The sequence below is a fragment of the Porites lutea genome, chromosome 4 (assembly GCF_958299795.1).
Source record: "Porites lutea chromosome 4, jaPorLute2.1, whole genome shotgun sequence".
NCBI lineage: Eukaryota > Metazoa > Cnidaria > Anthozoa > Scleractinia > Poritidae > Porites > Porites lutea.
Genome location: NC_133204.1, coordinates 5,829,945 through 5,856,758, shown reverse-complemented (window position 1 = coordinate 5,856,758; position 26,814 = coordinate 5,829,945). Strand labels below are relative to the sequence as shown.

Below are 26,814 nucleotides of genomic sequence, written 5' to 3'. Positions count from 1 at the left end.
ATGTGTCAGACAACGAGCTTGACAATCAGATGTAAGTAATCAGGTTTATCTTGTTTCATCAGTATTCTCATATATAGCTGAAAGTGTCTACGGCCTTCCCCTTAACTTTATTGTAGACGAAAATTCAATCAGAGCTTCAAATGAACCAGAAACTCCAATGATTGTGCAAATTATTAAAAAAAAAGTCAAGGGGATAGGATGAATATGTGATTTACACTCACTAAGATATACGGATATAGAGAACGGCGAGTTGAAGTGCGACACGACGAGTTAAAGGGCGACACGACGAGTTGAAGAATCACTGAAGAATATACGAGTAATGGGCTTGTAAGTAATATAGACGACGCGACGAGATGACTCGACGACTCAATGAGATAACTTGACAAGACGACGAGTTGACTCGATGAATTGGCGAGATGAGAAGTGGACGCGACGGCATAAATTTGTGACGAGACGAGATGAAGATTTTGTCCAGGATTTGACGGCATATTTCGACCTTGTACTCGGGTACCGGCATTGTGCCTAAATTCTAAAGTGGGTGCTTGAAAAAAGAGTGTGTTCACACTAGTGCACCCAGCGAGTACCTTACTCGGTCACCGTGCCCGGGCACTAAGTGTAAACGCTGCCTAAATAGTCTCTTACATTTAGTTTAAGGGACTTGAAAGTCAAACTAGAGTCTCCGGTGCGTATTTCATCATTTCCGCTGTGAACTCGGAACTTGAGAAATCTTGCGACTGATAATCCTCGTAAAAGGAAAACTCTTTGGTTATGTCCAGTTGCGAACATCTGAGGTTAAGCCACGTTAGTGTTAGTTTACATGCACGTCTTTTCGATAATCCTGTTTCAAGTTCAAGAATAGTTTCTTCGTCGAGTGCTTTGTTATCCTTATTTGAGCAGGGCCCTAAATACTCTAGGGAATGGATAATGGTTGTTATTCGGTTCAAGGCCAAGTTTAACGCGAGGGAAGAGATAAGCGGACAGCATCCTAACTCCAGATGCGCCAAGTTTGAACGATCCCACATTATGTTCTGCAAAGTGTTGTCACTGATACTTATTCCATCAAGAATTAAAGTCTTGAGATGAACACATGACTGTATAAAATCGTTAACAAAACTGCCCGTAAGCATAAAGCATTTGCGCACACTTAAGGCCTCCAGCCGGCTACAAGAAGTAAACAGAGACAAAGTATTGTCGTCTAGTAAATGGCAGTGACTAAGATCGAGCTCGCGCAAATATTTCAAGTTTTTAATTGTTGTTTTCAATGTTCCGTCTTGTAGTAGAGTATAAAGAAAAGCATCACAGAGTCTCAGGCTTCTGATGTTTTCGAGGCTTGTGGCAATTGCTCGGTACACGCCCGGATGGCCTTGAGAAAATCGGATGTCAAGAACTTTGAGATTTTCTGGGAAAATATTTTTTCCTTTTGTTCCAGGTGTAAAAGTTACACTCTTAAGTTTTAAAACACGGAGTTGGCTACAAGAAGAAGCAAGTATCCTTAAAGTTTCACCCGAAATATTAAATCCACTTAAATCGAGGCACTGTACTATTGAAGCCATTCGCTTCGTAAATAGCAATTCTATCTTTACAGGATCGGTAAGGCGCGTGGCAAATGGCCTTAAATCGACGTTCTTAAACAAAAACCGATCGAAAGACAATCTGTACCACCATCGACAAACTCGAGAAACCCGGATCAAGTCACTCAAAGGAAGGAAACTGAAAATCCTTAAAACAACTTCCTCGTGTAGGCTAAACACCGGTGCAAAAATGTTATGACCATTGACACTTGTATGTTCTGTTCCTGCATGAGTTTGCCTCCGGTTTCCCTGTAAACCTACGACACTCAAAACAATGGGGATGCCCTTGGATAACGTTAACATGTTTAGATTTGAATATGGCCCGTTATTCTCCACAGTCCTCTAGTGGCGCATATGATAAGAGTAAATCGCTTTACTACTTTCTGAAAACAAAAAAAATATAACATCATTAACTAACGGTTCAATTAAGTTTTTTTTCTTTTTTCCGTTTCTCTAACCACAGTTCCACAGAATGCACTAACTAAAGTCACCTGATGACTTAGTAATTAAAATTAATCTTGTTAACCATTTTGTTGCCTTTGCTGACTTCACGTCAGCCTTAGCCTGTTCCAGGTGTTCAGATAGTTACAGCGCGGCGTTCAGACGAGTTAAATCGCACGAGAGAAAAACGAGGGGGAAATAACGATGGAAGACTGGGAGAGAGCTAGCCTTCCCTTGTTCTTTTTTTTTTTCCTCGTCAATTATTCGCTTGCGCTTTACTATCTGAACCCCGGAACCAACCGTCCTTTAGAGTGTTTAGAGTATTTTCACGGATGGGCGACCAATGAGAAATACTTAATTCAGTTTGTGAACGATACACTCGTATGATTGGATTTAAAGACCATTCACATTCAGTTTATGAACTGGAAAATGGCAGGCAGATGAATTATTTAAAGTCAAATATTCACTATACTGACATGGTAGGAGATGTATACCCCCTCCCTCCCTCCCTCGCTCCCTGGATTGATTTTTTCGAAGTCCGGTAAGCTTTAAACCATGCAGGGTAACTAACTCTGGATGAGCACCAAGCGTCAATCAAACAACTACGCCCTAGCCTCCGAAACATTTTGGAAGGATGACATAATTTTATAATCGATCTAGAACGGACAGCGCGCTAATTTCCTTGTGATGCCGCTTTCGATTCATTATTATGAGTTGAAATTCATTCAAGAACAGATATGATCAAAACCTGCTAGTTTTCACTGTCACATCATGAACTTAAAACTAAATTTATAACCATTCTTTGATATATATATATATATATGAAATTGAGAATCTGGATGCATGATAGGGGATTCATAGACATAAAAAACTCTTGCAATATTTTATATCTTTATAACGCATGACTTCAAAAGGGCGTTTAAACCCTAACAAGTAGGGTGAGTCGCTAATTTCTTCGCGTTTTTGTCATTAGTTGGTCACTAATTGTAAAAAAAAAAGTTCTCTTGTTTTGCACTGCCCATGGGCATGACACCCACTGCGCAAAACATTGCGTTATCATCATGAAGCTGACGGGGTTTTTCGCTGGTCGCAAAGAGATCAGAGGTAACAAAAGGCCTCTTTCGTAGTCCAGGCCCCAGTTGTTCAAAAGGTGCATAGCGCTATCCACTGGATAAATCACTATCCAGCGGATAACGCAATTGGTTTCCCTAATATTTATCCGCTGCATAGTGATTTATCCGGTTGAAAACACTATCCACAGTTTGCGCAACAGGGGCAAGATGGTTTTAATAGCGATTGTGGTAGCTCATCCCGACTGGTCTTGAAATTTGACCCAATCCCTCTGCGCAAAAGGATCATTTGAAGCCGAAATCGTCGTTTTGTTTGTTTGTTTGTTTGTTTGTTTTTGCTACGGCTCAAGAGGAGTGACCTTTCTGTTTTATTGCAATTGGTGTTTTTTACTCGTTACGGCTACAAGAAAAATACGTGTTTTAAAGAGAAAAAAAAAACTGGAGAGTAGAAGTTGCGTTATTTCAAGATAGAGATAAATGACGTGCAACTCCTCATTTGGAGCCATGCACAGAAATTAATAGTATAAGATAATGTTAAAACTGTTCATTTTTTTTTCTAAACATTTTTTGCAATATCCCTCTGCTGAAAACGTTTATTAATAAGTAAGATTTATAGACTTTTTACCGTTGTACAAGTTTGAAACATTTTGCACGCAGCTAGGAAAAAAAACTCCTAGAATTACGGGACCCCATCTTTTTATTACAGTAAGGTTTTCGGTTTCCTATATGTGGCTGTAATGTGTCAAGTTTGAAAAATTCTGGATAGTAGATCCTTTTCAAGGGAATTACTTACGTTGCAGGAAATGTAGAAAAAACACCTATAGACTGGCTGTTAAAGTTGGATTTCTCTTACTTAATGGCTAGATTTAATTCACATATGACTGTGAGTGATTGAATAATTTGTAAAGGAGATGGTAAAGTTGATAATTATATAAGAAAAAAAAATCGCCGGTTAACTCAAATGCCCCACCCAAAATGTAGTGTGGTTCTTTAATTGATTCGTGACAAGCAGTAGCTGATCAATGTCTTCAAATCAGTTTATCTCTTCCAGAATGCATTTGTTTCTCAATTACTAACTGTTATAAAAACGGTCCATCCAATTTACAGAGATTATCGTAGTCAAACAACGTTAATCATAATAGTAAGTTTGATAACTTAACAAAACGGAACAAAAATGAGAAAAATAAACGCACACTGACACATACTAGCAACAATATATGAAGAGATGGTTCGCTTTCAAAAAATCTTACCTTGAAGTGTCTGTAGTTTCTGCAGGCGGTTTGTGAGGTCGTTGAATGATTCAGCTTCCATTTTAATGGCTTATCATACAATCACCTAATACGTCACGGTGGAGTTATGTATCCGGCGCCTCTTGCGTCATGGACATAGGAACTTGGCACTGATCACAATTTCCTGAGGAACTGTTAACTGCCATTGTAGGCCAACGTCACTGCCTAATTTTGATTATGCCCCACGTGGAATTTTAAACACTAAGGTTTCACTATTTTAACCTTTGACCCCTGGCTTCAGCTTATGGTGATCAATGCAAATGCAAGTATGATTTCAATGCAAACATCTTTGTGATTTCGTCCGCAGATTTAGAAGTTAAAGTAACAATTATTTCCTCCATAACTTGGTCTTTGGGTGGAATGGTTAGAGACCTAATTGTCACGATATGAGAACGTGAACGAGATCTCTAATAGTCGAGTGGTCGATCGCGATCTAGAGTTTTTCAAGCCTCCTCTTCTCAGAGTTCTTCTTTTACCTTAACTGCCCAGCACCGTAACTACCAACTGAGACTGGCGTGCAAAGCCAGTTTTAAGTTTCTTTAATTTTGTCCTTGATATGTGCGACAGTGCCTTGCAGAAATATTAAATGTCGTTGAGGCTATTCCAACCTTCTTTCACCCCAAAGTATTGTGCATGTGAAGGCGGCAGTCCTGATCTGTGTTCACTAGGATAAAGGGAAACCAAAATCAAAGATCGTTAACTAAAAGAACATATTTTATTGTTATAATTATTATAATTGCACAAAATAAAAATTCGAGATTATCATAACGATTGATATTATTAGTCGACTTTCAAATAAAGATTAAAAAAAAAAAAAAAGACTGAGAAGTAACGGTCTCCAGGATTGAAACAGCACATCCATAAATCCCGTTTAATGTGGTCAGTGTGGTCCTGGCTATTTAAGCGCTTATAATTTTAACGTAATTTAGAATATTTCATAGCAGGACCAAAAACAGTTTCTACGATTTAATCGGCATGGTTTTTAAAGTCAACTTCCCTCAATCAAATTGTCCACCCTCCTAATTACCTACACGGCGGATGCTTCGAGTTTCTGTTCACTGCACACAGCTGGTAGGCGCGTGCCACTGATGTTATATAAATAGACTCGCAAAATAAAACTGGTAAATTTGAAACGAGAAAAATAAACAAGGTTGATGAATCATTTAATCTCGATACAGGATAGCTATATGGAGCTATATATAAGAGCTTCGAGATAAGTTAATGGTAATGATTAAGAATACAAAGCACAATGGGACTTAAAAAAGCACGTGTTTGGTTAACAATCCGGTTAAGTTAAAAGAGCACCGATGTCCATTTGTGTTGTTAAAAAAGGAAAGCTGTACGTGGATGGCTGCTTGGTCATTGTTATGATAAATACACGTAGACACGTAGACTGAGCTAGTAGCTCATTCTCAGTCTAAAAACATTAAAAAGATACTCGAATGTGGTATGACGACTTCCTCTAGCAAAACAAAAAAGGTAATATATAAAGGGCGAAGCCCTCGGCTAGACTTATTCTCTAAACATTAATATATAGCTGGACACGAAGTTCGTTTGAACTTCCGAGGCTTAAAGAAGTCAACTGAGAAGTGAACTAACAGCTGAAAGATTAACATAATAGACTTTGTTTCTAAAGGTGAGACTTTAATTCATCAGATCTAATTCTTCTCGATTTTCTGTGAACCGCCATCGATCGTTTAATGTTAAAAGCCTGATGACTGTCCAGTTAAGCCATCTCTTCCTAACTATAAACTTGAGCAGAGATTTAAGTTACCTTTTCTTAGCTTCCCAGAAAAGTCTTTTTGTTATGTAGCACTCGAGGTATTAATAGTCATTACAGAACAGCCGAGATCTTAAAAGAAAAAAAAAAAAAAAAGAAAACAAAAGAATTTTTTGTGTGTCTCACCACACATGCTTCGACTGCCAAATGCGCCTTACTTTGAAACAATTCTACACCGAGTGAAAGACATGTTAAAACAAACATATACGAAATTTCTTGTACTATTCACTTTCATCATTGTCATCCCTTTCAAGAAGAGGGAGCACGTTTGGAAAAATGTAATTGGTGAGGTCGAGGTTAATCAGTCGAGAGTATACTGTTATTAGAATGGTGCCTAAAGGTATTTTTAAATTAGATTTTTTTCTTCAGAGCCGTAAATTAATTAAAGAGGTCCGTCTTTTTTGGTAATAAGCTTGAATATTATGAACGGAAAACTGCAGCACTATTTTTAATTAATTAATTAATTTCAGTGGAATCCATTAGCTTTTGGTTGGGTACTGATTGTGTATGTAGGCCAAACCGAGCAGACGAAATTTCGCTGAAAGAAGACCGTCTTTTGTTAATGTTGTCAGCGTTCTGTCTGGCTGGCTATAGTTGCTCAAGGACAAAGAAGCAATAGAAGAAAGCAAAGTGGATAAAAGAAAAAAAAACTTGATAAACCTTAAAGCAGTGGTGAACCTTTTTTGCGTAGAGTTGCAGTCAGCATCTAAATAAATGTGTTTTGTAGTTATTACGTTTTATGATATATAATTAATCTGATAATAAAATCGATGCTAAAATTTGTTTCTAAACATTTCAAGTTGATAAACCGAAACTCTCCAATCGCTTGTCAAACCTAAAGGGTGTTTCGATACAGTTTTTCGGAGACCATAGCGAGTATTCGTCAATCGCCTTAACAATAAAATTCATATCTTTAAGCCGCCGTGTAATGTTCTTTTTATTATATAAAAAGACAAAAAGACATCGATAAAATAATACAGGGAAATTACCGAGATTACGTCATCGATAAACTCACGTGTGAGATTATGGAAAATAAATCACTCGGCTCCCGGATGTAGTTTTTATGAATTTTACGAGTGGTATATTTTCCAGTAACACACTCGTGTCTATATAATAAATGGCCTTATCTCATGTCACTTTATACGTGATGTCTTTTAACCATTAAGAAGCCGACTGCCAAAGTGTGGTCCTTAGCAGAAAACGCTATTGAAGAGAAAAGCTTCGGGCAGCTAGCTCAAGAAATGCCGGTGCAGAAACCTAAAAGATAAATCTGTTATTAACGTGGTTGGAAACGACTTGCCTATTTTACATGCAGGAAGGTGAAGAATCCGCTTACTTTCGCCTAATTGCAATTTATCAATAAAAAGTACTCGTTAAATCTGAACAAAACCATATCGAAACCAATTAGCAATACTTTGTTTTCCTAACGTTATTTGCAGGTGTCAGTTAAGATGCGGATATCGTGCTGTCATTACTTTATGGAGCCAGCTTCGAATTCTGGGACGCCGGCAATTCAACGCTTTTGCTGTGGAGTGGGTCACGTGATAGATGACATTTTACGTCAGCTCCTTTTTTCCTTTAGACTTGTTTTTTTCATGAAAGTTCTAAGCCTCTCTGCGGCTAACGCTGGGTGGCTAATTCTTCAGAAGCAACTGGCTCACGTGGTATTCTCCCCTTTTTGCGCCTTTCTGGTGGACAGCATAAATATTCCAGTTCTGTCCCGGAAGCTGGGGAGAAGAAAAAGCTGGCTTCTGATAGCAAATATCGTGGAAGCAGTCTTTATACCTTTGTTCTTTAGCACTTGCTTCCTCTGCCAGAGCGATGGAGGACAATGGCAGCGGATGGTATATATTGGTGTGCTCAACACCATTCTAGCCTTTGCAGGCACTCTTATGAACGTCGGACATTTGTCGATCATTCCTGTCATCGCTAAAAATCAAAGCGAAGCTTTGGAAATGAGCGCATGGAGGTTTGTAATTTTTTCAGTGACTCAAATAACAAAATGCAGAGTCAAATTGCGCTTTCTCATTATTTACGTTTTTCGTTCCCGATCGATATTCGGGAAGAGGTGCTATTTCCTATTGTTTAGATGTTTGCAACATAAATTTATGGTGGCTGTTATGGCGAAATTGATGGAACTTTGTTTTGCATTTTTTTTTTGGTGGGGGGGGGGGGGGGGCAAAAATGGTGATCAAGAATATCAGTATTTGAAGGAAAGGTGAATGTTTGTAAAATTTCTCTGTTTGAAAGTTTTTAAGATTTCTTATCAAAGCGGCCATGTAACATGTACTGCGAACTCAGATACTCAAGACAACCAAAATTGACATGTTGCAACACTCATCGTTCGTTGTTTGTTTCTTTTTTTTTAAAGGACCGCTTTTTCTTTCCTGAGTGGTATCATAACCTTAGTTGTGGCGTGGGCTATTTTCGGGCAAGACAATAGCGAACATCTAACAGCAGAAAATGCAATGGATTTTACGGTAATTATTAATAATATGGACATCAGTAACTGAGCTTCCTCCGTTACAAAGTTATAAAACTTTTTCCTCGCTTCCTTTTTTTTCAGGTCATGTCTTTAATCTTGGTTGGAATTGGTCTCTTGTTTTGTCTGATTTTCCACATCGGAACCAAAGAGCCTTCGTGTCAAATCAACAAAAAGTTGTCTGTGACGGCTGCAGGCGTTGTGGTAAGGTTTGAATTTCCTTAGAGAAAACTGCTAGAGACCATCAAGTCAGTTATATAATAGCCTCCCTCGCAGAAGTTTATTGTTTCGTCGCGCAACGTTGGAGAGGAGCGTTCGTGACGAAAAAAAAACGGCTGCGAGGCAGACTAGTTATATAATAGACATAATATGCTAGCCTGAGAAAACAGCCGACAGTTAGTGCGACACTACTGGCTTCCCTGCGAAATGGCGTCTGAGGAAAGAGTGAAGAAATTCCATACTGTCTGCCTTTTACTGCCTATCTAGATCCGGGTAAATCTTCTGATTGGTTGAAGATACTTACCAGGTGGAACTGCCAATCAGAAGCACTCAGCCCAGATAAGGGTGGTGATAAGTCATCTGTATGGAATTTCTGCACTTGTTCCTCAGACATCATTTCACGGGAAAACCAGTGGTGATCTCGCGAAATGTTGGCTGTTTAGTTAGCCTACCCTTGTGCAAGTTTGCGTCAGGCAAGCCACCAAGCTCAGTTTCGGACAAACTGTGATAAACTTAGCATAGTTAAAAACTAAAAAAATAAAAATAAAAAATTCCCGGACGTTACGTCAACATTTCCGGGAACCGAGATTCATTTCAGCCAAAAGTTTAGCAAAAATTTATTGCCTTTTTTCCACTAAAAAAGTATTTTATTTTGGCCTATTTTTATAGTACCTTACAACTTATTTAGCATTTTTAGTGGAAAGAATTTTATAGTGATATGTGAGTTCATCCAATGTACAGTATTAAACAATTTGTTGTCAAAATGACGTCATTTCGCCTTTGCGACAATAAAAGTATAGGAGGATTTTAAAACGGTCACAGATAACATTATGCAGGATCATAATGGTGTGTAAATTTGGTGGCTTTAATTGGCGATTTTAAAGTTATAGAGGATGATCTCCAAGCTCCCCTTTCCCACCACGGTTCCAGGAAACCCAAAAAAGCCCATCCGTAATGGGGTTAAAAAGACGCCAAACGAGCTAATCAAAAATGCATGGATGAATTTATGTCCAAAACAATGTGCTATTCTCTTTAACTGTTTTAAATTTATCGCAGAGAAAGTCCTCTTACATTGCTTCAAATCTCATAGTTCAGTCGATGACCTTAATGGGAACAGGTAAGATGGTGTCTGCCATTTTTTTACAATTATCAAATAAGTAATTTAAAGGTGTTTTAACAGCTAGGCTTTGCTTGTTAATTATGTTGTGTGACCATGAAGAAAGCTTTGGCACTAGTTTCGTATCATCAGATATATAGACTGAGAATGGACTGCAATTTAGATCCATATATATAAAATCAAATTTAAGTATATAAATATTTTGGTGTTTTATCTATTTTTTCAATGATTTATGTTCTATAGATACGCATAAGAAGGAAGCTATTCGAGACAGGTTCCTTGCGGCTCTAAAGGCTACAGACTCAGTCACCGAGGAAGGCAATCCTGCGAGGAAAAAAAGTTTCGCGAGACACTTTATCAGCGCCCTTTTTGCTCAAGATGAAGAGGAGAAAAATAACGGAAACGATGCTTCCCCTTCTGTAAACGAGGCAGAGATGGGAACAGTTTCCAAGAGCTTAAAAGTAAATCCATCTCCTTCTTCTGAATCAAGGACCCAAAATGATGACGAAGTGTTAAATGATGTCAAACAATTACCACAAGAACGGAAAATAAGCGTTCTCTTAAGCATTGTTTACGGTCTGGTGGGGTTAGACACCGATAGAGATGAACAAGTATCCGAGAAAGTCACCGTCGAAAAGTCAGGGGAATGTAATGGAAATGAAAGGCCCATTTCGTGTACAGAGATACATGTGGTAAAAGGCTCCAGTGGTCCTAACGGTTCAAGAAAAGGAGAAGCAGAAGACAAATTTTCCCATGCTTCCCCCAGTTCTCGGCTTGGTGTCGACAATAAAGGACTTGAGTGCAGTGAAACGGAAATATGTTCTAGCTTCCCATGTCCTGAAACCACAAATATAAATGTAGACGCACTAACTACGAGTAATTGCAAAAGGCTCTCAGCTGTGTGAGACGATCCTGAATCTGCTCTGCCGCCTAAAACAATAAGAGCCTGGCTCAAGGATCCACGTCTTTACATGGTGATTATAGTCTTTTCAACTTCCATTTCATTTAGTATGTGAAATAATTTTTTTGTGCTTCATTTACTTTTATATAATTTTTGCTTATTGTAATGCGCAAGTAATCGTATATCCATGAAGCCTGGCATACGCAATATAGATATATATGAAATTTCATTTATTTATTTATTCATTTATTTATTTATTTATTTATTTATTTATTTTACCCTATTGTACATTCAAGGTACAAAGCGTTGATTGGAAATTTTAAATCATCTTCAGTAACTGATTATTTCATTTTTTCATACATTAAGGTAGCAATCATATTCACTTGTACAAAAGTCTTACAAGACGTTGCCTATGCGTACCTGCCACTGTTTCTTATTTACAGAGTTGACTTTGGAAAGGTGAGTGTGGATATGTTAATTTGTTTTTCTTCAGGCCTCACAGGCCATCATCACCGTTTTGTTGCCCTGTGTCTTTCTATGCAATCTCTATAGAAAACATCCATGTCATGTTGACTATATTAAAGTGTAATACGTTTTAATGGTTTAATTATTATTATATTATTCTTATTACAAGTGCATTGGCAGGTACATTGTTACCTACACAGTAGAAATTAATAATAGTGCTGCAAGTATTTGCAAGAACTTGATTATGCCTGGCCTGCCTTGCTGGAGGTCTTGAGCTCGATTCCCAGCTGTAACCTCAAATCCTTTTTTCGACTTCTTCCCTTTCCGTGTAGCTTCAGAAGCTTTAAGTAGCCAGCAAAAGGGAGCACCGTTGGAGAGAGGGAAGGTAAATTAAAGCGAGCGAACTGTCGGACTCAGGTTTCAAGCTATCGGCGAAAGATAAGAAATCTGGCTGTCAAAATTAGCTACAGTAGGACAAACTTTTAATTATGTTATCGATCATTCACGTTGCCTTTTCAGGATGCGATTGCATATCTGCCACTTGTGATGTTGATCAGCGCTACAGTATCCTCAGGAATCTCAAAGAAACTTGTTAAAATAATCGGAAACAAGGTTAGACCAGCCCTCCGTATCAATGTGTTTTACTGCTCAAAATAAAAGAAATCAATAGAGGTTCGGATATGTATGTAAAATGGGAAGGGGTGCAGGGGGAGAAAACGCGTGGGGGCGGGGGGGGGGGGGGGGGGTTAAGGAGAGCACGATTCCTAGAACTGGGATGAGGAGGGGGATATATCTAGTTTAGAACACTGCATTTCCATTATCTGCTGCAAATGCACCGTCTTTTTAAATATGAATTATCACTAAACCAGGAAGTTCCTAGTCTTTCACAGCCATGAGACGGGTCAGTGAGCCTTTATAGGTCCTTAGTTTAGAAACTGAAATGACAGATTGCCCTACCCTTTCATATACTTCAACATGTAAAATCCCTACCCTGTCATTACAGTGCCGGATCCAGACAGAAGAGATAAGAGGGAGGGGGGAGGGGAGGGGGGCGGGGCCGTCATCCAGATTCTTAGAAAAGGGGAAAAGGGGGGACCCGGTCAACAAAAAACTTTTTTTCGTCCTTTTGGACCTTAGGAGGGTGGGGGAGGGGGGAGGGGCTCCCCTGGATCCGCCACTGCAGTTACTGCATTAACCCGACATCTTCTCGTATAAACTATTAGAGGGAGTTTCCCCGGGTTCCTAGATTGTTGGCACAATATCGCGACAACGCTTTACGAGCTTAAAAGCACTCGACCCTCGTCATCATGTACAGGCACGTGGAAAACACTTACTCTTCGTAAATTGTGGTAAGACAGAAGTACCTGTGTGTCCTGTACATTGCCACGTCGGAATCGCGTTGTTAAAAATTCCCGTGTGTTGACACAACGCACTAATGCGCAATATTTTTTTTCCTTTAATTTGGACAAGAAGCCTTCTATGTTTCGACATAATGCCATCCTTAACCAAGAAAAAATAATTAGAGAGGAAGTCTAGCAGAGACCTTGGCGGGGATACCTTAATTTCGAAAGAGTTATTTTTAGTAATTATATGCGGACCATGCGGAACAACCTGTTGATCTCGTTGACGTCAAGAAGACTCGCTTTCATAAAAAAGAACGCTCAAGCGAGGCGGAGACAACAAATGGAGAAAATGGTGGCCTATGATCTGTGGCTTTAACCTATAAAACGGAGATGTAATCTCTGTTGTGTAGAGTTTTTATTTGTTGTCATAACGACAGTCCCCTAAATAAGGAGGGGGTAGTTTAACTTGCTATTGATTGATTTTCTTTCTCCTCAGAATTTGCTTACTCTATCTGCCTTATTCGTGATTGGAGCTGGTGTATGGTTTTATTTCATAACCCAGTCCAACAGAGTGATGACATATCCTGCAGTTGTTTTGCTAGGATCTGGGTTTTCCATAATGTTTGTTACTGCCCTTAGCTTTGCAGCAGAACTTATTGGGGACAACAAGGTGAGCTTATCACGTCCCTCAACATTATGACGTCCAAAGTTACAAGTTCAAATAAAGCCTACTTAGTAATGCTTCCATCAGACCTTAGTTGTTTTAAGAAACGCGGATAGTGCTAATTTCCACAGAATAAATCTCTATCCCCTGCTTTAAGTCCAACTGGTTTTCCCAATACATGTATGTACGGAATGGTGGTTTATTTTTTGGCCAGGCTCAAGTTTTTCAAAAGGTGGATAACGCTTAATTCCACCGAATAAATCTCTATCTAGTGGATAGCGCAATTGGTTTCCCTAATACTTATCTGCTTGATAGCGATTTATCCAGTGGATGGCGTTAATAAATCGAGCGTTTGAACAACCGGGGCTTAGTACCTGAGAGTCGACCATTCAAACGGCGTAATAAATAGTATTATAAAGTAACGTGCAATTAATACATTGGACTCCAGATGACTCGAACCTCGCGCTTACTCGAACCAAAATCGATTTGAAAAACGTCAGATATATGTTCTAAAGTTGTGAGTTCCAAGAAAATTTTCTGCGCCTGTCCTTCGCTTTATCAGCAAATTTTTGGATGTCTGAATTTCATTTTAAAAAATTCTTTTTAGGCCTTCACATGACTACTTGAGAAATTTTGAATTTGCAGGGAACGTCTGGCGTCGTGTTCGCTTTTATGGGTTTGATGGCAAGTGTGACTGGAGGTTCATTGTTCGGTGTTATTCAGAAACTATTCCCCCAAGAAAGGTAACTTAATATTAAAAAAATAAGCTATTAACTAGTAATAATATAACCAATAATATAAGTGTTGGTGATAACGGTCCAAGTCAAAACGCTGTAGATCCCAACCCCAAACTTAGCTCTTTATTAGTTCTTTTATTAACTCATATTTTACTTTTATTGTTTTCCGAAAATTGTAAATTATTATTATTATTATCATTATTTGATTAGCCATTTATTACTTGAAGATTTTAGTGTTGTTATGCGCATTCGATCATATCTTTATCGCATGCTAGACTGCGCAATATAAGAAATAAACATTATAATTATTATTATTAAACGTGCTTGATCGGATTGCGTTCTGTGCATTCCATTCATTCTTAGTGGAAGTCCAAACGAAGAAGCTGACTACGCACGTGCCGTACATGTGTTATAGCAACCCAGAGATTTAGGATTGAAGGTTCCTCTTGTCGCCCTCCTTGGTATTGCGCTGCGCAACGTTACTGTGTATAATTTCATGCGTAATAGACCTCTTTAGCTTGTTTGTTTTGTTTACCCAATAGAGGTCCCGAGGGAACTTCACCCTTGGTCTTTTCATAATTTATGCCTACACATGCACGCGTGCATAAGACAAAATTTAAAAAAAATTATCTAGAGTATTATTACTTGACCTGCATTGGAAAAACAAAACATAAAGAGGTCTATTAGCGCGCATACTAAAACATGGCAGCTTTTGCCTCAAGCTGGAGCTTTTGTTTTGTTTTTTTGTTTTTTTTTTCACAGTTATAAAATGCATCTGTTAGCCCTTTTGGATCTTTGTACAGACCGAAATGTCAGATTTCCCTACCCATGTATTTCAGGTAGTAAGATCCCTACCCTTCCATACACCGGAAGCCTGAAAAAAGTACTCCATTCGGACGAAGCCTTTCCGTATAGTCCCCCCCCCCCCCCGCCCCGTACAATTAATTCCTTACCAAATAGCAGATATAAGTAAGCAGTTGGTTTTTTTGCATTTTCATTTCAGCAACTCTGAAGACTGTAAAGACTGTGGGGATTATGTCCGTCACGTTTTTTCATTCGTACCAGGAATTCTCGCTGCCATCTGTGTTCTAACTGTTCTCCTGCTTCAAGTTTCACAAACAGTAAAGAATCAAAATGGTGAGTGTCAGGTCTGTCTGCCAGCATTAGGGTATGTAAATGTACTCGCCTCGCCATGATCAGTGAAATGGCTGAAACAGTTTTAACGGTTTGTTAAGGACATTTTGTTGATAAGAAAATGCGCATAGTGCCAAGATGACGTTTTTCAAGGCTGAAGAGCCAAGCTGGGACGATCGGTGACCTAAGTTCCCAGGGGGAGAGAGGAGGGCATGCCATATATGGGCTGTATAGGTATGTGCCGCTCTGAAGGGTATGGTTTTCAAGCAGTTTACTCTGGTGTTAGGGTATATAAATTAAAGAGTTTGGGTCTAGAATAGGGTATCATTTTCCAGGAAACTTTACCAATTTGTTGAACATTTTAGTCTCAAAAATATAAAAAGATCAAATCGGCAAGTTTAAATTTACGCAACTCAGCCTAAAAGCTACTCTAGGTTAGGGAGGGATTTGGGGAGTTTAGTCTAGTATAGGGTAGCAAAATTCAGCTGAACTATCTCTGGTATTGGCTAAGGGGTCCAGGGTACCAGCGGCGCATCCCCACCCAAACATTCCTAAAGTACCTGCCCGGGCCTAAGTTGTTAACCTGTTAAATCGTGAAATTCCGTGAGCTTCGTATTTCTCTAGCTCATTCTGTATCTATTACATTCTTTGCAAATGTTGTTGAGATATTAATCCTTCGTCCTAAGATGTGTTTCATGACGGTGATGCGTATCTATATTGCAGTGCCCAAGATGGAAACCGAAAATGAGACAGTCACAGACACACGCTTTTAGAATTTAGCCTTGAAGAACCTGAAGCTACCTTAGCCTCTTATAGTTAGGTAATATATGGTAAAGCCAGGAAAAAGATCTTTTCAATGGTAATTTGCACATGATGACATTTTACCACATCTACCAGAATCCTATTGTTTCAGTTTATTTAACTACTAGTACGTCCTCGGAGACCCAGGGGCTGTCAGTCGGGTCGGAATAAACGGCGGCGAAATTTTTTAAGAACGGGCGAGAGAGTCTCTCGGATGCTACTCTTAACAAACCAGTTCCACGACTCATTCGAATGCTTGTCTCTGATTGGGTACAAAATAATCGGAGGCCAGTATCTATCGCGCTGCCGCTTCGTAATCCTCTTATACGATACCGCTGTCTGACTCGTGCAGGAGAGCTGTCCAAACTTATCTTAACTCTGCTTACTGAATTAAGTCATTAAAACATTTGCGCTGGAAATTGTGTGCGTGCCTGTTTACGCCTGCTCGGCATACTTGTCATACAAGTGCAAGAGAAAATTTTTCGCTCTTTAAAGTTATGAGTTTGTTGTTAAATATTTCTCCTCAGTAACACAACAGTTTCGAACGAAACTAGTAGGGTAAACTTGCAGAGTTGCGTGAACAAGCCTACAATAACTCTAGTGTTTACGAATTAACCTTCACTCACAATACACTTCTTCGTAATAAAAAAAAATGTTGTCCTTTTAAATGTTTCATTGAATTAAAATATTTCTTGTCCTGATTGTTTGTCAAGATGTCTTTCTTATCGCTTTGCGGGTTGTGGTTTTCTGAATCTGTTGGTGTTTTAGCAGTAAAATGCAAACGAAAATGATTCTGAGACGTCTTCCTCATTACTAGCTAGTGTTCATTCAAATACGACAGCTCGCACTGCAAGTTTGTCGCTTGAATATCTCATCGGATCTTAAGTTAAGATCACTGACACACTCTTGACAAGTGATGACCTCAACCCGAAATCAAATAAGCTTCGAATATGTAGAAATTCGCTTCAATCTACAATGAGGGACAAAAGTGTTGACACACTTCCGTAAAATGGGCCCTTTTTGCATAGTGGATATACTTATCCCCTTCCCCTGTCTACCCCAACCCCTTGCCCCCAAAATCAATGTTGAATTTTAGACCCTCAAGTCTTTTTTTTACTTCAGACAACATTGATTCGGGGGGTCGGGGGATTTACGGCGTTTAAAAGGAATGAAATAATAAATGAATGAAATGTTTGTTAAAAGCACCCGTTTTAAACAACTGTGTCAACTACTTTTGTCCCTGATTGTCTGAAATATGTATCTGTGTTTTCCGGCTAGCTTTTTGACGCTGCTGAATTTTTGTGCGATGACGTTACTCTATGGGCCAAATTGTTTGTTTTTAAATATCAATTTATAGAGTTTCGTCCTGATTTGTAGTATGCGTAGAGTAAAATGTACGAAGCGTATGTCATTACTTAATCTTGTACCCCCGCGCGCGTTCCTGATACCCTGTCGGGTCGAGACGAAATGATTTGCGTTGTGATCAATGCCGTTGCTGCGGATGTAATGTTTTCACAAGTATTATCAATAGTGGAAAAAGGATGGAAACATTAAGGTACAATGAAAATTGTTCTGGTAAATGGTTAACTTAAGCGAATGAAGTACTGCAGAGTAACAGAGGGCACATGCAATATTTTTGACATTGTGACCTTTGCCATTAGTGAAAAGACGTGAACAATATACAGGTTATGAACCTCATAAATGATGGGCCAGCCGTTTGTGCTGTGCCCTACATATAATAGATGTGTTTTTTAATTTTTTTGAGACCTTTTCTAACCTAACTGATCCAAACCTTTAGCGTAGGTAGGCGTCGAAGTTAGGAATGTACTTTTGTAATGATTTTACATGACCGCCAGCCATTTATTCAGTGGCATGATTGTTTATTGATGTTAACCGGACAACTATCTCATTTCCCAGCTCGTAAATCACATAATACCAAAGAAATTGTTTTCAAAATAGACACACCAGTTTGTATCATCGCCAAAACAGCAATTACTTTGGCCCAGAAGTTCACCTGATGACAAGCAAAGCGGGATAACACGTGATCGATGACGGCCGTGCGCTGGAAAATTTTCCTTTTTTATGCGCTAATTCCTCACAAAAGGCAAAAGAAGATCCCGCTATGTAGAAAGTGCTTGGCAATACGTATTCTTGGCGAGAAAAATTCCAGCGATGTGGTGCAAATAAGGAGTTTCAACGGTTAACCACGAGAATACATATCGACATTAAGAGGTCATAACAGACTAATGTTACTTTCCGTTTGCCGAAACGTGGTTAACCGTTGTAACACGAAGGAAGCAGTGTTTTCCTCAGTTTGAGCTGTCGTTTTCTTTGAGAGTCAAATACCAGTTCACGTTTTAAAGCTCTCTTTTCATTTTCTCTGCCGACAATACACAAAAACACAGGGTTTCGCTTGAGAAATGCAGTCGAAATACACAGACATATGCGCTTATGTCACGCTATTTGCGTTGCGTTATCATGTCACACAGGATGTCACGAGGTGAGATTGAAAGTAATTGTTTTCGTGTACACTTGCAATGTTTGCTACGCTGTCCTTAGTTTTTCATTGAATTGGCCATGAATTTACCTTCACTTTTCCGTAGTTTCGATAATGAACGCAGTGACGGCCGCTCCTCACTAACGCTCAATATTTCCGTGGCCGGCCAGTGACTATCCCCACTACGTGTCAATCCTTACCCTATCCGTGATCGTTTGGGCCTTAACAATAGGATAAAGTGAAGAACGAGAAATATGCACTTTATTAAAAATATTTTCAGTACGCACCCCCTTGAAATTCATCAAAAGTTGTACATAGGCGCGAGTTTCAGCGTCAGTTTTTAGCTTGTAAACCATATCGACGTTAATTCTGGATATCGCAGCCCTTTTATTACGTCATCGCGTAATTCGAATTGGCCCTATAATTCGGTCGCGAATAAGTCTATGTCACCCCCACCACCAATAACATAATTATGTCATTCATTCCTTTAATTTCAGTTAAAATCAGTGTTATACACGGCTCAACTTGTGTGCAGTAGCACAATTTTACATTCAGACAATGAGGGACAAAAGTGTTGACACACTTCCGTAAAATGGGCCCTTTTTGCATAGTGGATATACTTATCCCCTTCCCCTGTCTACCCCAACCCCTTGCCCCCAAAATCAATGTTGAATTTTAGACCCTCAAGTCTTTTTTTTACTTCAGACAACATTGATTCGGGGGGTCGGGGGATTTACGGCGTTTAAAAGGAATGAAATAATAAATGAATGAAATGTTTGTTAAAAGCACCCGTTTTAAACAACTGTGTCAACTACTTTTGTCCCTGATTGTAGCCTAGTCTTCGATCTTCTACATTTTACTGAAAACCTGCTCCTAAGTTTTCGACTTTTAAGTATCCTATAACATTATTTTAAGCTGCATTTGATTAAAAACAGTATGAATCGCGTATCTTATTTGTGATATTCAAATCAGCTACGAAATGGTATCTAATGCGCATATACTTCAGCTGACTGTGTCCCTTTGATAAATTAAATATCGTGTGGGAGTTTACATTAATTATTGCCTCATCGAATAAACGCCGCACTAATAATCATTCTTCTCTTCGGCCCCGTCAGCTTGTTCAAAGGATTGATACTCCTTATAATCTACCAGATAAATCACTATCCAGATGAAAAGTATTCGGGAGACCAATTGCGTTATCCAGTAGACAGTGATTTATTCGGTGAAAAAGTGCTATCGACCTATTTAACAACAGGCGCGCTGCTTCGCCTGGGTGCGGTGTTTATTCGAGAGCGATCGATATGGATTAGTATATTTCCTTCATATCTACGGCGTTTAATCGAGATGGGCGTTAAATAGAGTTATGGCATGCCACATTTGTTTATTATCCTGTGAAAAGGCTCTCCCTCCATTTTGGGGAAAAGGGCTAAAAAAAGGAGACACGGCGAGGGAAATGTGAGAGCTCAAGTCCTCGCTTGATTGGCTTCGCTCGCTGAGTTTTTCTCTTTTCCCCATGGCCTCCAAGGACTCAGGTTTTTCTAGATCCCCACTCCACATCATACAACCCCACTTCTTGACCTTGACGAAAAGAAAGAATGACAACAACACCCATTACCAGCTAGCCTGCGAAAACATCCGTTTCTCCGCGCTCTTCGCCGCTGGGACGTTTCGCGCAGAGGAAACGTCCCCAGCGGCGAAGAGCGTGGAGAAACGGATGTTTTCGCAGGCTAATTACTGAGTAGCCTGCGAAAACATCCATTTCTCCTCGCTCTTCGCCGCCGGGGAAGAGCGAGGAGAAACAGATGTTTTCGCAAGCCAAATTACGAGCTGCAAGGTCGATTTTCGTGCACGCACCAGGGATCCTTAATTTCCATGGAGATACCCACAAACTGGACTCAAGCAACTACAAAGCGTTAGTCTTGACACATTTTCCTGCGCACCTCAGGTGTGCTCATTAATCGCTTTCTGTCAGTTCATCTGTCAATAAACTCACTTTAGGACAGGTCACAAATTTTCGTCAAATATCAGAGCTTGTCTTCTGCGCGCCGAATTTATATCATCGGAGCGAGATATTTTAACTCAGCTATGGTTCTCGTCAAAGTCGCTTAATGAAAGTACTTGAATTCATGGTTGGTGTTAAAAAAGGGTCTTGTTGCAAAGTCTTGGAAAAAAATAACTATTTTTTTCGTTACTTAAGCGAAAGGCAAAATCTAGCGCCCTATGAAGGTCGAATTTGAACCCTCCAAAGTAATATTCAGTACGTTACCTGGTAAGTTACATATTGTTGCCGAAATGGTTTCAGAAGTTCAACGTGAAAAAGAGTTCTGGATGTTATTTCGTATTATGTCCGAAGAACAGAAACTGTGTTCGCCGATATAAGGTAAGAGAGAACTTTATTATTTAAAAGGTAGAGGAGCAGCTTGTTACGGCTCTCGAATGTGGAGTTCGACCACATCGTGGTTCCAGGAAAAAGCAAACTGAGGAAAATATTTACTCGCCTTTGGTATTGTGTATATCCTCGATCACTATCAATAACGCGCAAATAATATAATTCAAAGGGCATTTCCAAAACGCGCCAAAAGAGCCGTGATCCCGCCAAAATGATCGAACCATCTAACAGAGTGTAAAAGGGGGCTGGTAGGTAACACACGACTTTTACCTCGTGCCAAAATGCTTCTTGTTCCAAAAATTGATTTTTCTGGTGGGTATATTATATTCTGGGTTCTACCCTTTCATACTGAGAGGTCATGACACTTGTTTCTGTTCGGCATGATTTGCCCTCTGATGCAAGAGCACTTTCTTCGACCTCTTTTGAAACGTAAATCTCTTCCTTTGCGGCTAAATAAGAGTTTTAGGTTGTTTATTCTTCTCCAAAGTGCCTCCTGGATCTGAATAGCTAAGGGTGATATTCCGTGAATGTGATGGTTTCCTTCAATTTTTGTCACGCTGGGCCCAGCTCGTTTAATATTTTCTGCAGGATATTAAATTATCACCGATAGTGATTTACAGGTCCAAATTTCGAAGAATGGATCATAGGAACGCATTTTGTGACGAGAGCTTTTTTAAGTAAAAAGAACTCAATCCTTAAATCGATCTTGTTTTAGCTAGCCAATTGCAGTTTTCATATTCTGTGTTAGTTTGGATGATTCAGTGGATTATTCCCTCCTCTTCCTCTTGGCTTACTGGCGGCACGCCCAAGTTTAAGAGGTGAAGAGAGATTTTTTTTAAGGGTAAAAAACTCGTAGCTTGAATAGATCATGTTTAACTAGCTAGCCAATTGCAGTTTTCATACGGTGTGTTAGTTTGGATAATTCAGTAAATTTTTCTCTCCTCTTGGCTTACAGGCGGCGCGTCCGAGTTTAAGAGGTGATGAAGAGAGATTTATTTTTTAAGGTAAAAAACTCGTAGATTGAATCGTCATGTTTTGGCCAGCTAGGCAATAGCAGTTTTCATGCGCTTCTAGTTTAGATAATTCAGTAAATTTTTCTCTCCTCTCCCTCTTGGCTTACAGGCGGCACGCCCAAGTTTAAGAGGTGAAGAGGGAGTTTTTAAGGTAAAAAACTCGTAGATTGAATCGTCATGTTTTACTAGCTGGTCAATTGCAGTTTTCATATTCCGTGTTAGTTTGGATGATTCAGTAGATTATTCTCTCCTCTCCCTCTTGGCTTACAGGCGGCGCGTCCAAGTTTAAGAGGGGAAGAGTGTTTTTTTTCTAAGGGCAAATCTCGTAGCTTGAATAGATCATGTTTTAGTAGCTAGCCAATTGCAGTTTTCATACGCTGTGTTAGTTTGGATAGTTCAGTAGATTATTCTCTCCTCTCCCTCTTGGCTTACAGGCGGCGTGCCCAAGTTTAAGAGGTGAAGAGAGACTTTTTTAAGGTAAAAAAACTCGTAGATGAATCGTCATGTTTTAGCTAGCTAACCAATTGCAGTTTCCATGCGCTGTTAGTTTGGATAATTCAGTGAATTTTTCTATCCTCTCCCTCTTAGCTTACAGGCGGCGCGCCCAAGTTTAAGAGGTGAAAAGAGTTTTTTTCAAGGGTGAAAAACTAGTAGCTTGAATAGTTTATGTTTTACTAGCTAGCCAATTGCAGTTTTCATACGTTGTGTTAGTTTGGATAGTTCAGTAGATTATTCTCTCCTCTCCCTCTTGGCTTACAGGCGGCGCGCCCAAGTTTAAGAGGTGGAGGGAGATTTTTTAAAGTGAATAGTACATAGATTATTCACTTGTTGTTTTCATTGTTTATTCATCAAGTTCTCAGTTGTAATAATTTTTCGGTAGTATTGTTCTTATTTATTGTTTATTGGGTGGGTCGGCTAAAATTAAAGACGAAGAGTGAAGCTCTAATGCAGAATTTTTGAAGTCTTTTTGATATTATGCTTTCGACAGTGCACGTGAATAGCAACTACGTTGGGTGTCCACTTAAGATAAACTGGATTAAGTGTCGAAGATGAAAGATTGCTCAATAAAACGAACATTGTTGACAGCTTTAAGATAGGCTCAGGGTCTCTTAATGTAATATAACCCTTGGTTCAAAACAATAGACGTGGCGCCTCGCCCTTCAGAAATATGCGAAGATCGCGACCTGAAACGTCGCTATCCCCCGAAAATCGAGACTGCGGCTTCGGATGATGATGCTGATGGGAACGATGATGTTGTTAATGCTGCCGATGATGATGGTGGAAATGAAGAGGGTTAACTGAGAGGGAAGTTTATCTGATCCATTGGTTTGGCCAAAATTGTACTACTGTGCTGAAGAAAAAACTAGGAGATGACAGCCTTGCTCAAATAAACTTGTGCAAATTACAGAATCTGTTTTTATTTTGATCAAACTGGTTACCTGCCCAATATTTGTTATATAATAATATACACGAAAGAATTACTCAAATCTGATTGGCTGAGAAAGGAGTGCAGTTCTTCTGTAACACGAGTGCAAATTTGTAACACGAGAGCAAAATTTATAACACGAGTGCAGATTACAAATGGTTTCTGATTGGCTGAAAACGCAAAAGAAACCACCAAGAACCAATCATATTAGAGATGTTTTAACAACAAAATTCAAGAAAATAGCCATGGTTTTCAGCAGACGACGACGGGATTTAATTTTGTACGCAAAACAACAATAGAAAAGTTAAAAATATTCCAAAACCCGAACACAGTAAAAAGTACGTCTTTCTGGCTAAATGTATTGAAAATGCGGTGCTAAGAGGAAAATACAGTCAACAAAATCGAGGAAAGTGAGCCAGAAAAACTGAAACAAGCTACTTATAACAGACTACGCTAAAGTAAAAAAATAAAGAACAAAAACGGTTGCAACAACACGCAAACCATGACAGCTACACTTTTCAGGCATTTAAACGAACAAAGATACAAGTTTTCCATGATAACAACAGGGATTTCAAGTGACGTACTTTATTTGTTGGAGGAGAAAAGTTTCCGGTTGCTCTCTTTGAGTCTTTTGTGGAGCGAAGACCTCTATTAAAACATCCATGCGATGGTCTGTTTTTTTCTACCTTAGTAGCAAACGAAATCGAAAATTTAAACATCTGGTCCAAACAAACTAAACCAATGGGAGAAAATATCATAACTAACATAATGAAAGTATCCGTAGCCGTTACTAGCCTTAAAGAAAGTGAGAAAAAAGTTTACGAATCATTGTGCAAAAAAACAACAGTCAGGAAGCTGAAGAAAGCAGAAGTCGTAAGTTCAGAGCATATCACCAATGTCACTGGCCTCAGAGGTATAAACTTCCTTAACCTGAATACGATGAAGTCGACGAAGAAGAGGTACGATGACGCTTGCAGTAGGCCAAATGAAATAATGAAAACCCCAGCGTTGTTAAAAAGCAAATATTATATTAATATTGGCAGTTTCCGACATCACAACAACTGTGGCTCCACTCACCCATCGATGGCAGCGTCGGAATGTTTTAAAGACCACAAAGTGCACTCGCCTTATGGGCTCGTGCACTTTTGTTAGTCTTTGAACAATTTACTCGTGCTTATTTATTCAAAATTGCACTCGACATCATGTGATTACCTATACTTAATATCTCTAAAACAATTCATAAAACATATTTTCTAAAAGTTTTTCATTTTGGTAAAATAACCAAAACTTAATACATTACTCTACTATTAAATTCACCATGTACCGAAATTCACTGAGACAAAATTTTTAGACACAGTTGTATACAAAGGCCAGGATTCAGCTAAAGCTATCCTTGATGTAAAGACACATTATAAACAAACTAAGGAAAAGCCTTAAATGTTTTGCCTTAAAGAACGTTTGAGGAAAGTATTTCAAATTTCCAAAAAAAAAAAAAGCGCTTGATAGACAGAGGCTACCAACACAGTTTGACAGCAAAATTGCTATCAGATTAGAAATAAATAAAACTCACAGAAACTGGAAATATTCGCTCCTGAATCAGAACGGCAAGGAAGAAAAAGAAATTTTGCCTTTCGTGAAACAATATCAGCCCTTGGTGTCTAAGCTATAAAAGTAAAAGTGAATCCTCATGCAAAACCAACCACTACCTTGGCAGATTTTTAAAGAAACACCTATTAGTTCCTACAAGAAAGGAAAATCATGGCAAAGAGCTACCCCGCGAGCAGTGGTTTTTCCCTTGCATGAATTTTAGCGTTTACGAATTCTTTCGCGTGGCTCGACAGACAGGCCACGCGAACGACTTTGTAATTTTCATCGGTACAATATGAAGTTTAAGGTCAATCAAATGATGCAGTTTTACATTTTTTACACGTTTTATAGGGATCAAAGTCTTCAAGTGAGAGAAATACATAGCAAATATTTATGATTAACATGCATTTTTACCTATTAACTGAGATTTAGATTCTTGTGACTTTCTACATCCCTCAACTGCAACTTTGACTGAACCTGAGTTGCCAAACACCAACATCGCAATCTTAATTTTTGTGCTGCGATTAATATAATCCAAATTTCCATATAATTGATTTGAAAAAAGTTGACTTCACTAATGTGTCAGACAACGAGCTTGACAATCAGATGTAAGTAATCAGGTTTATCTTGTTTCATCAGTATTCTCATATATAGCTGAAAGTGTCTACGGCCTTCCCCTTAACTTTATTGTACACTAAAATTCAATCAGAGCTTCAAATGAACCAGAAACTCCAATGATTGTGCAAATTATTAAAAAAAGAGTCATGGGGATAAGATGAATATGTGACTTACACTCACTAAGATATACGGATATAGAGAACGGCGAGTTGAAGTGCGACACGACGAGTTGAAGAATCACTGAAGAATATACGAATAATGGACTTGTAAGTAATATAGACGACGCGACGAGATGACTCGACGACTCAACGAGATAACTTGACAAGACGACGAGTTGACTCGATGAATTGGCGAGATGAGAAGAGGACGCGACGGCATGAATTTGTGACGAGACCAGATGAGGATTTTGTCCAGGATTTGACGGCATATTTCGACCTTGTACTCAGGTACCGGCATTGTGCCTAAATTCAAAAGTGGGTGCTTGAAAAAAGAGTGTGTTCACACTAGTGCACCCAGCGAGTACCTTACTCGGTCACCGTGCCCGGGCACTAAGTGTAAACGCTGCCTAAATAGTCTCTTACATTTAGTTGAAGGGACTTGAAAGTCAAACTAGAGTCTCCGGTGCGTATTTCATCATTTCCGCTGTGAACTTGGAACTTGAGAAATCTTGCGACTGATAATCCTCGTAAAAGGAAAACTCTTTGGTTATGTCCAGTTGCGAACATCTGAGGTTAAGCCACGTTAGTGTTAGTTTACATGCACGTCTTTTCGATAATCCTGTTTCAAGTTCAAGAATAGTTTCTTCGTCGAGTGCTTTGTTATCCTTATTTGAGAAGGGCCCTAAATACTCTAGGGAATGGATAATGGTTGTTATTCGGTTCAAGGCCAAGTTTAACGCGAGGGAAGAGATAAGCGGACAGCATCCTAACTCCAGATGCGCCAAGTGTGAATGATCCCACATTATGTTCTGCAAAGTGTTGTCACTGATACTTATTCCATCAAGAATTAAAGTCTTGAGATGAACACATGACTGTATAAAATCGTTAACAAAACTGCCCGTAAGCATAAAGCATTTGCGCACACTTAAGGCCTCCAGCCGGCTACAAGAAGTAAACAGAGACAAAGTATTGTCGTCTAGTAAATGGCAGTGACTAAGATCGAGCTCGCGCAAATATTTCAAGCTTTTAATTGTTGTTTTCAATGTTCCGTCTTGTAGTAGAGTATAAAGAAAAGCACCACAGAGTCTCAGGCTTCTGATGTTTTCGAGGTT

At 39.1% G+C, this 26,814-nt stretch overlaps 3 protein-coding genes across 3 annotated transcripts; 2 read left to right on the top strand and 1 right to left on the bottom strand.

Moving 5' to 3' along the window:
- Positions 1-665: 665 nt before the first annotated feature.
- Positions 666-1,954, bottom strand: LOC140934077 (F-box/LRR-repeat protein 12-like). The gene has a single exon (XM_073383760.1). It carries the CDS (start codon positions 1,872-1,874, stop codon positions 666-668), a length of 1,209 nt encoding a protein of 402 aa, XP_073239861.1. The 5' UTR covers positions 1,875-1,954.
- Positions 1,955-7,596: 5,642 nt separating this feature from the next.
- LOC140934849 (major facilitator superfamily domain-containing protein 12-like) lies at positions 7,597-8,867 on the top strand. The gene is made up of 3 exons (XM_073384412.1): positions 7,597-8,120; positions 8,523-8,631; positions 8,718-8,867. The coding sequence occupies exons 1-3, from the start codon at positions 7,603-7,605 to the stop codon at positions 8,856-8,858; spliced, it is 768 nt and encodes a 255-aa protein (XP_073240513.1). The 5' UTR covers positions 7,597-7,602; the 3' UTR covers positions 8,859-8,867.
- Positions 8,868-10,808: 1,941 nt separating this feature from the next.
- On the top strand, positions 10,809-16,660 carry LOC140934076 (major facilitator superfamily domain-containing protein 12-like). The gene is made up of 7 exons (XM_073383759.1): positions 10,809-10,943; positions 11,237-11,329; positions 11,855-11,947; positions 13,175-13,348; positions 13,988-14,085; positions 15,083-15,216; positions 15,937-16,660. The coding sequence occupies exons 1-7, from the start codon at positions 10,941-10,943 to the stop codon at positions 15,984-15,986; spliced, it is 645 nt and encodes a 214-aa protein (XP_073239860.1). The 5' UTR covers positions 10,809-10,940; the 3' UTR covers positions 15,987-16,660.
- Positions 16,661-26,814: the final 10,154 nt, after the last annotated feature.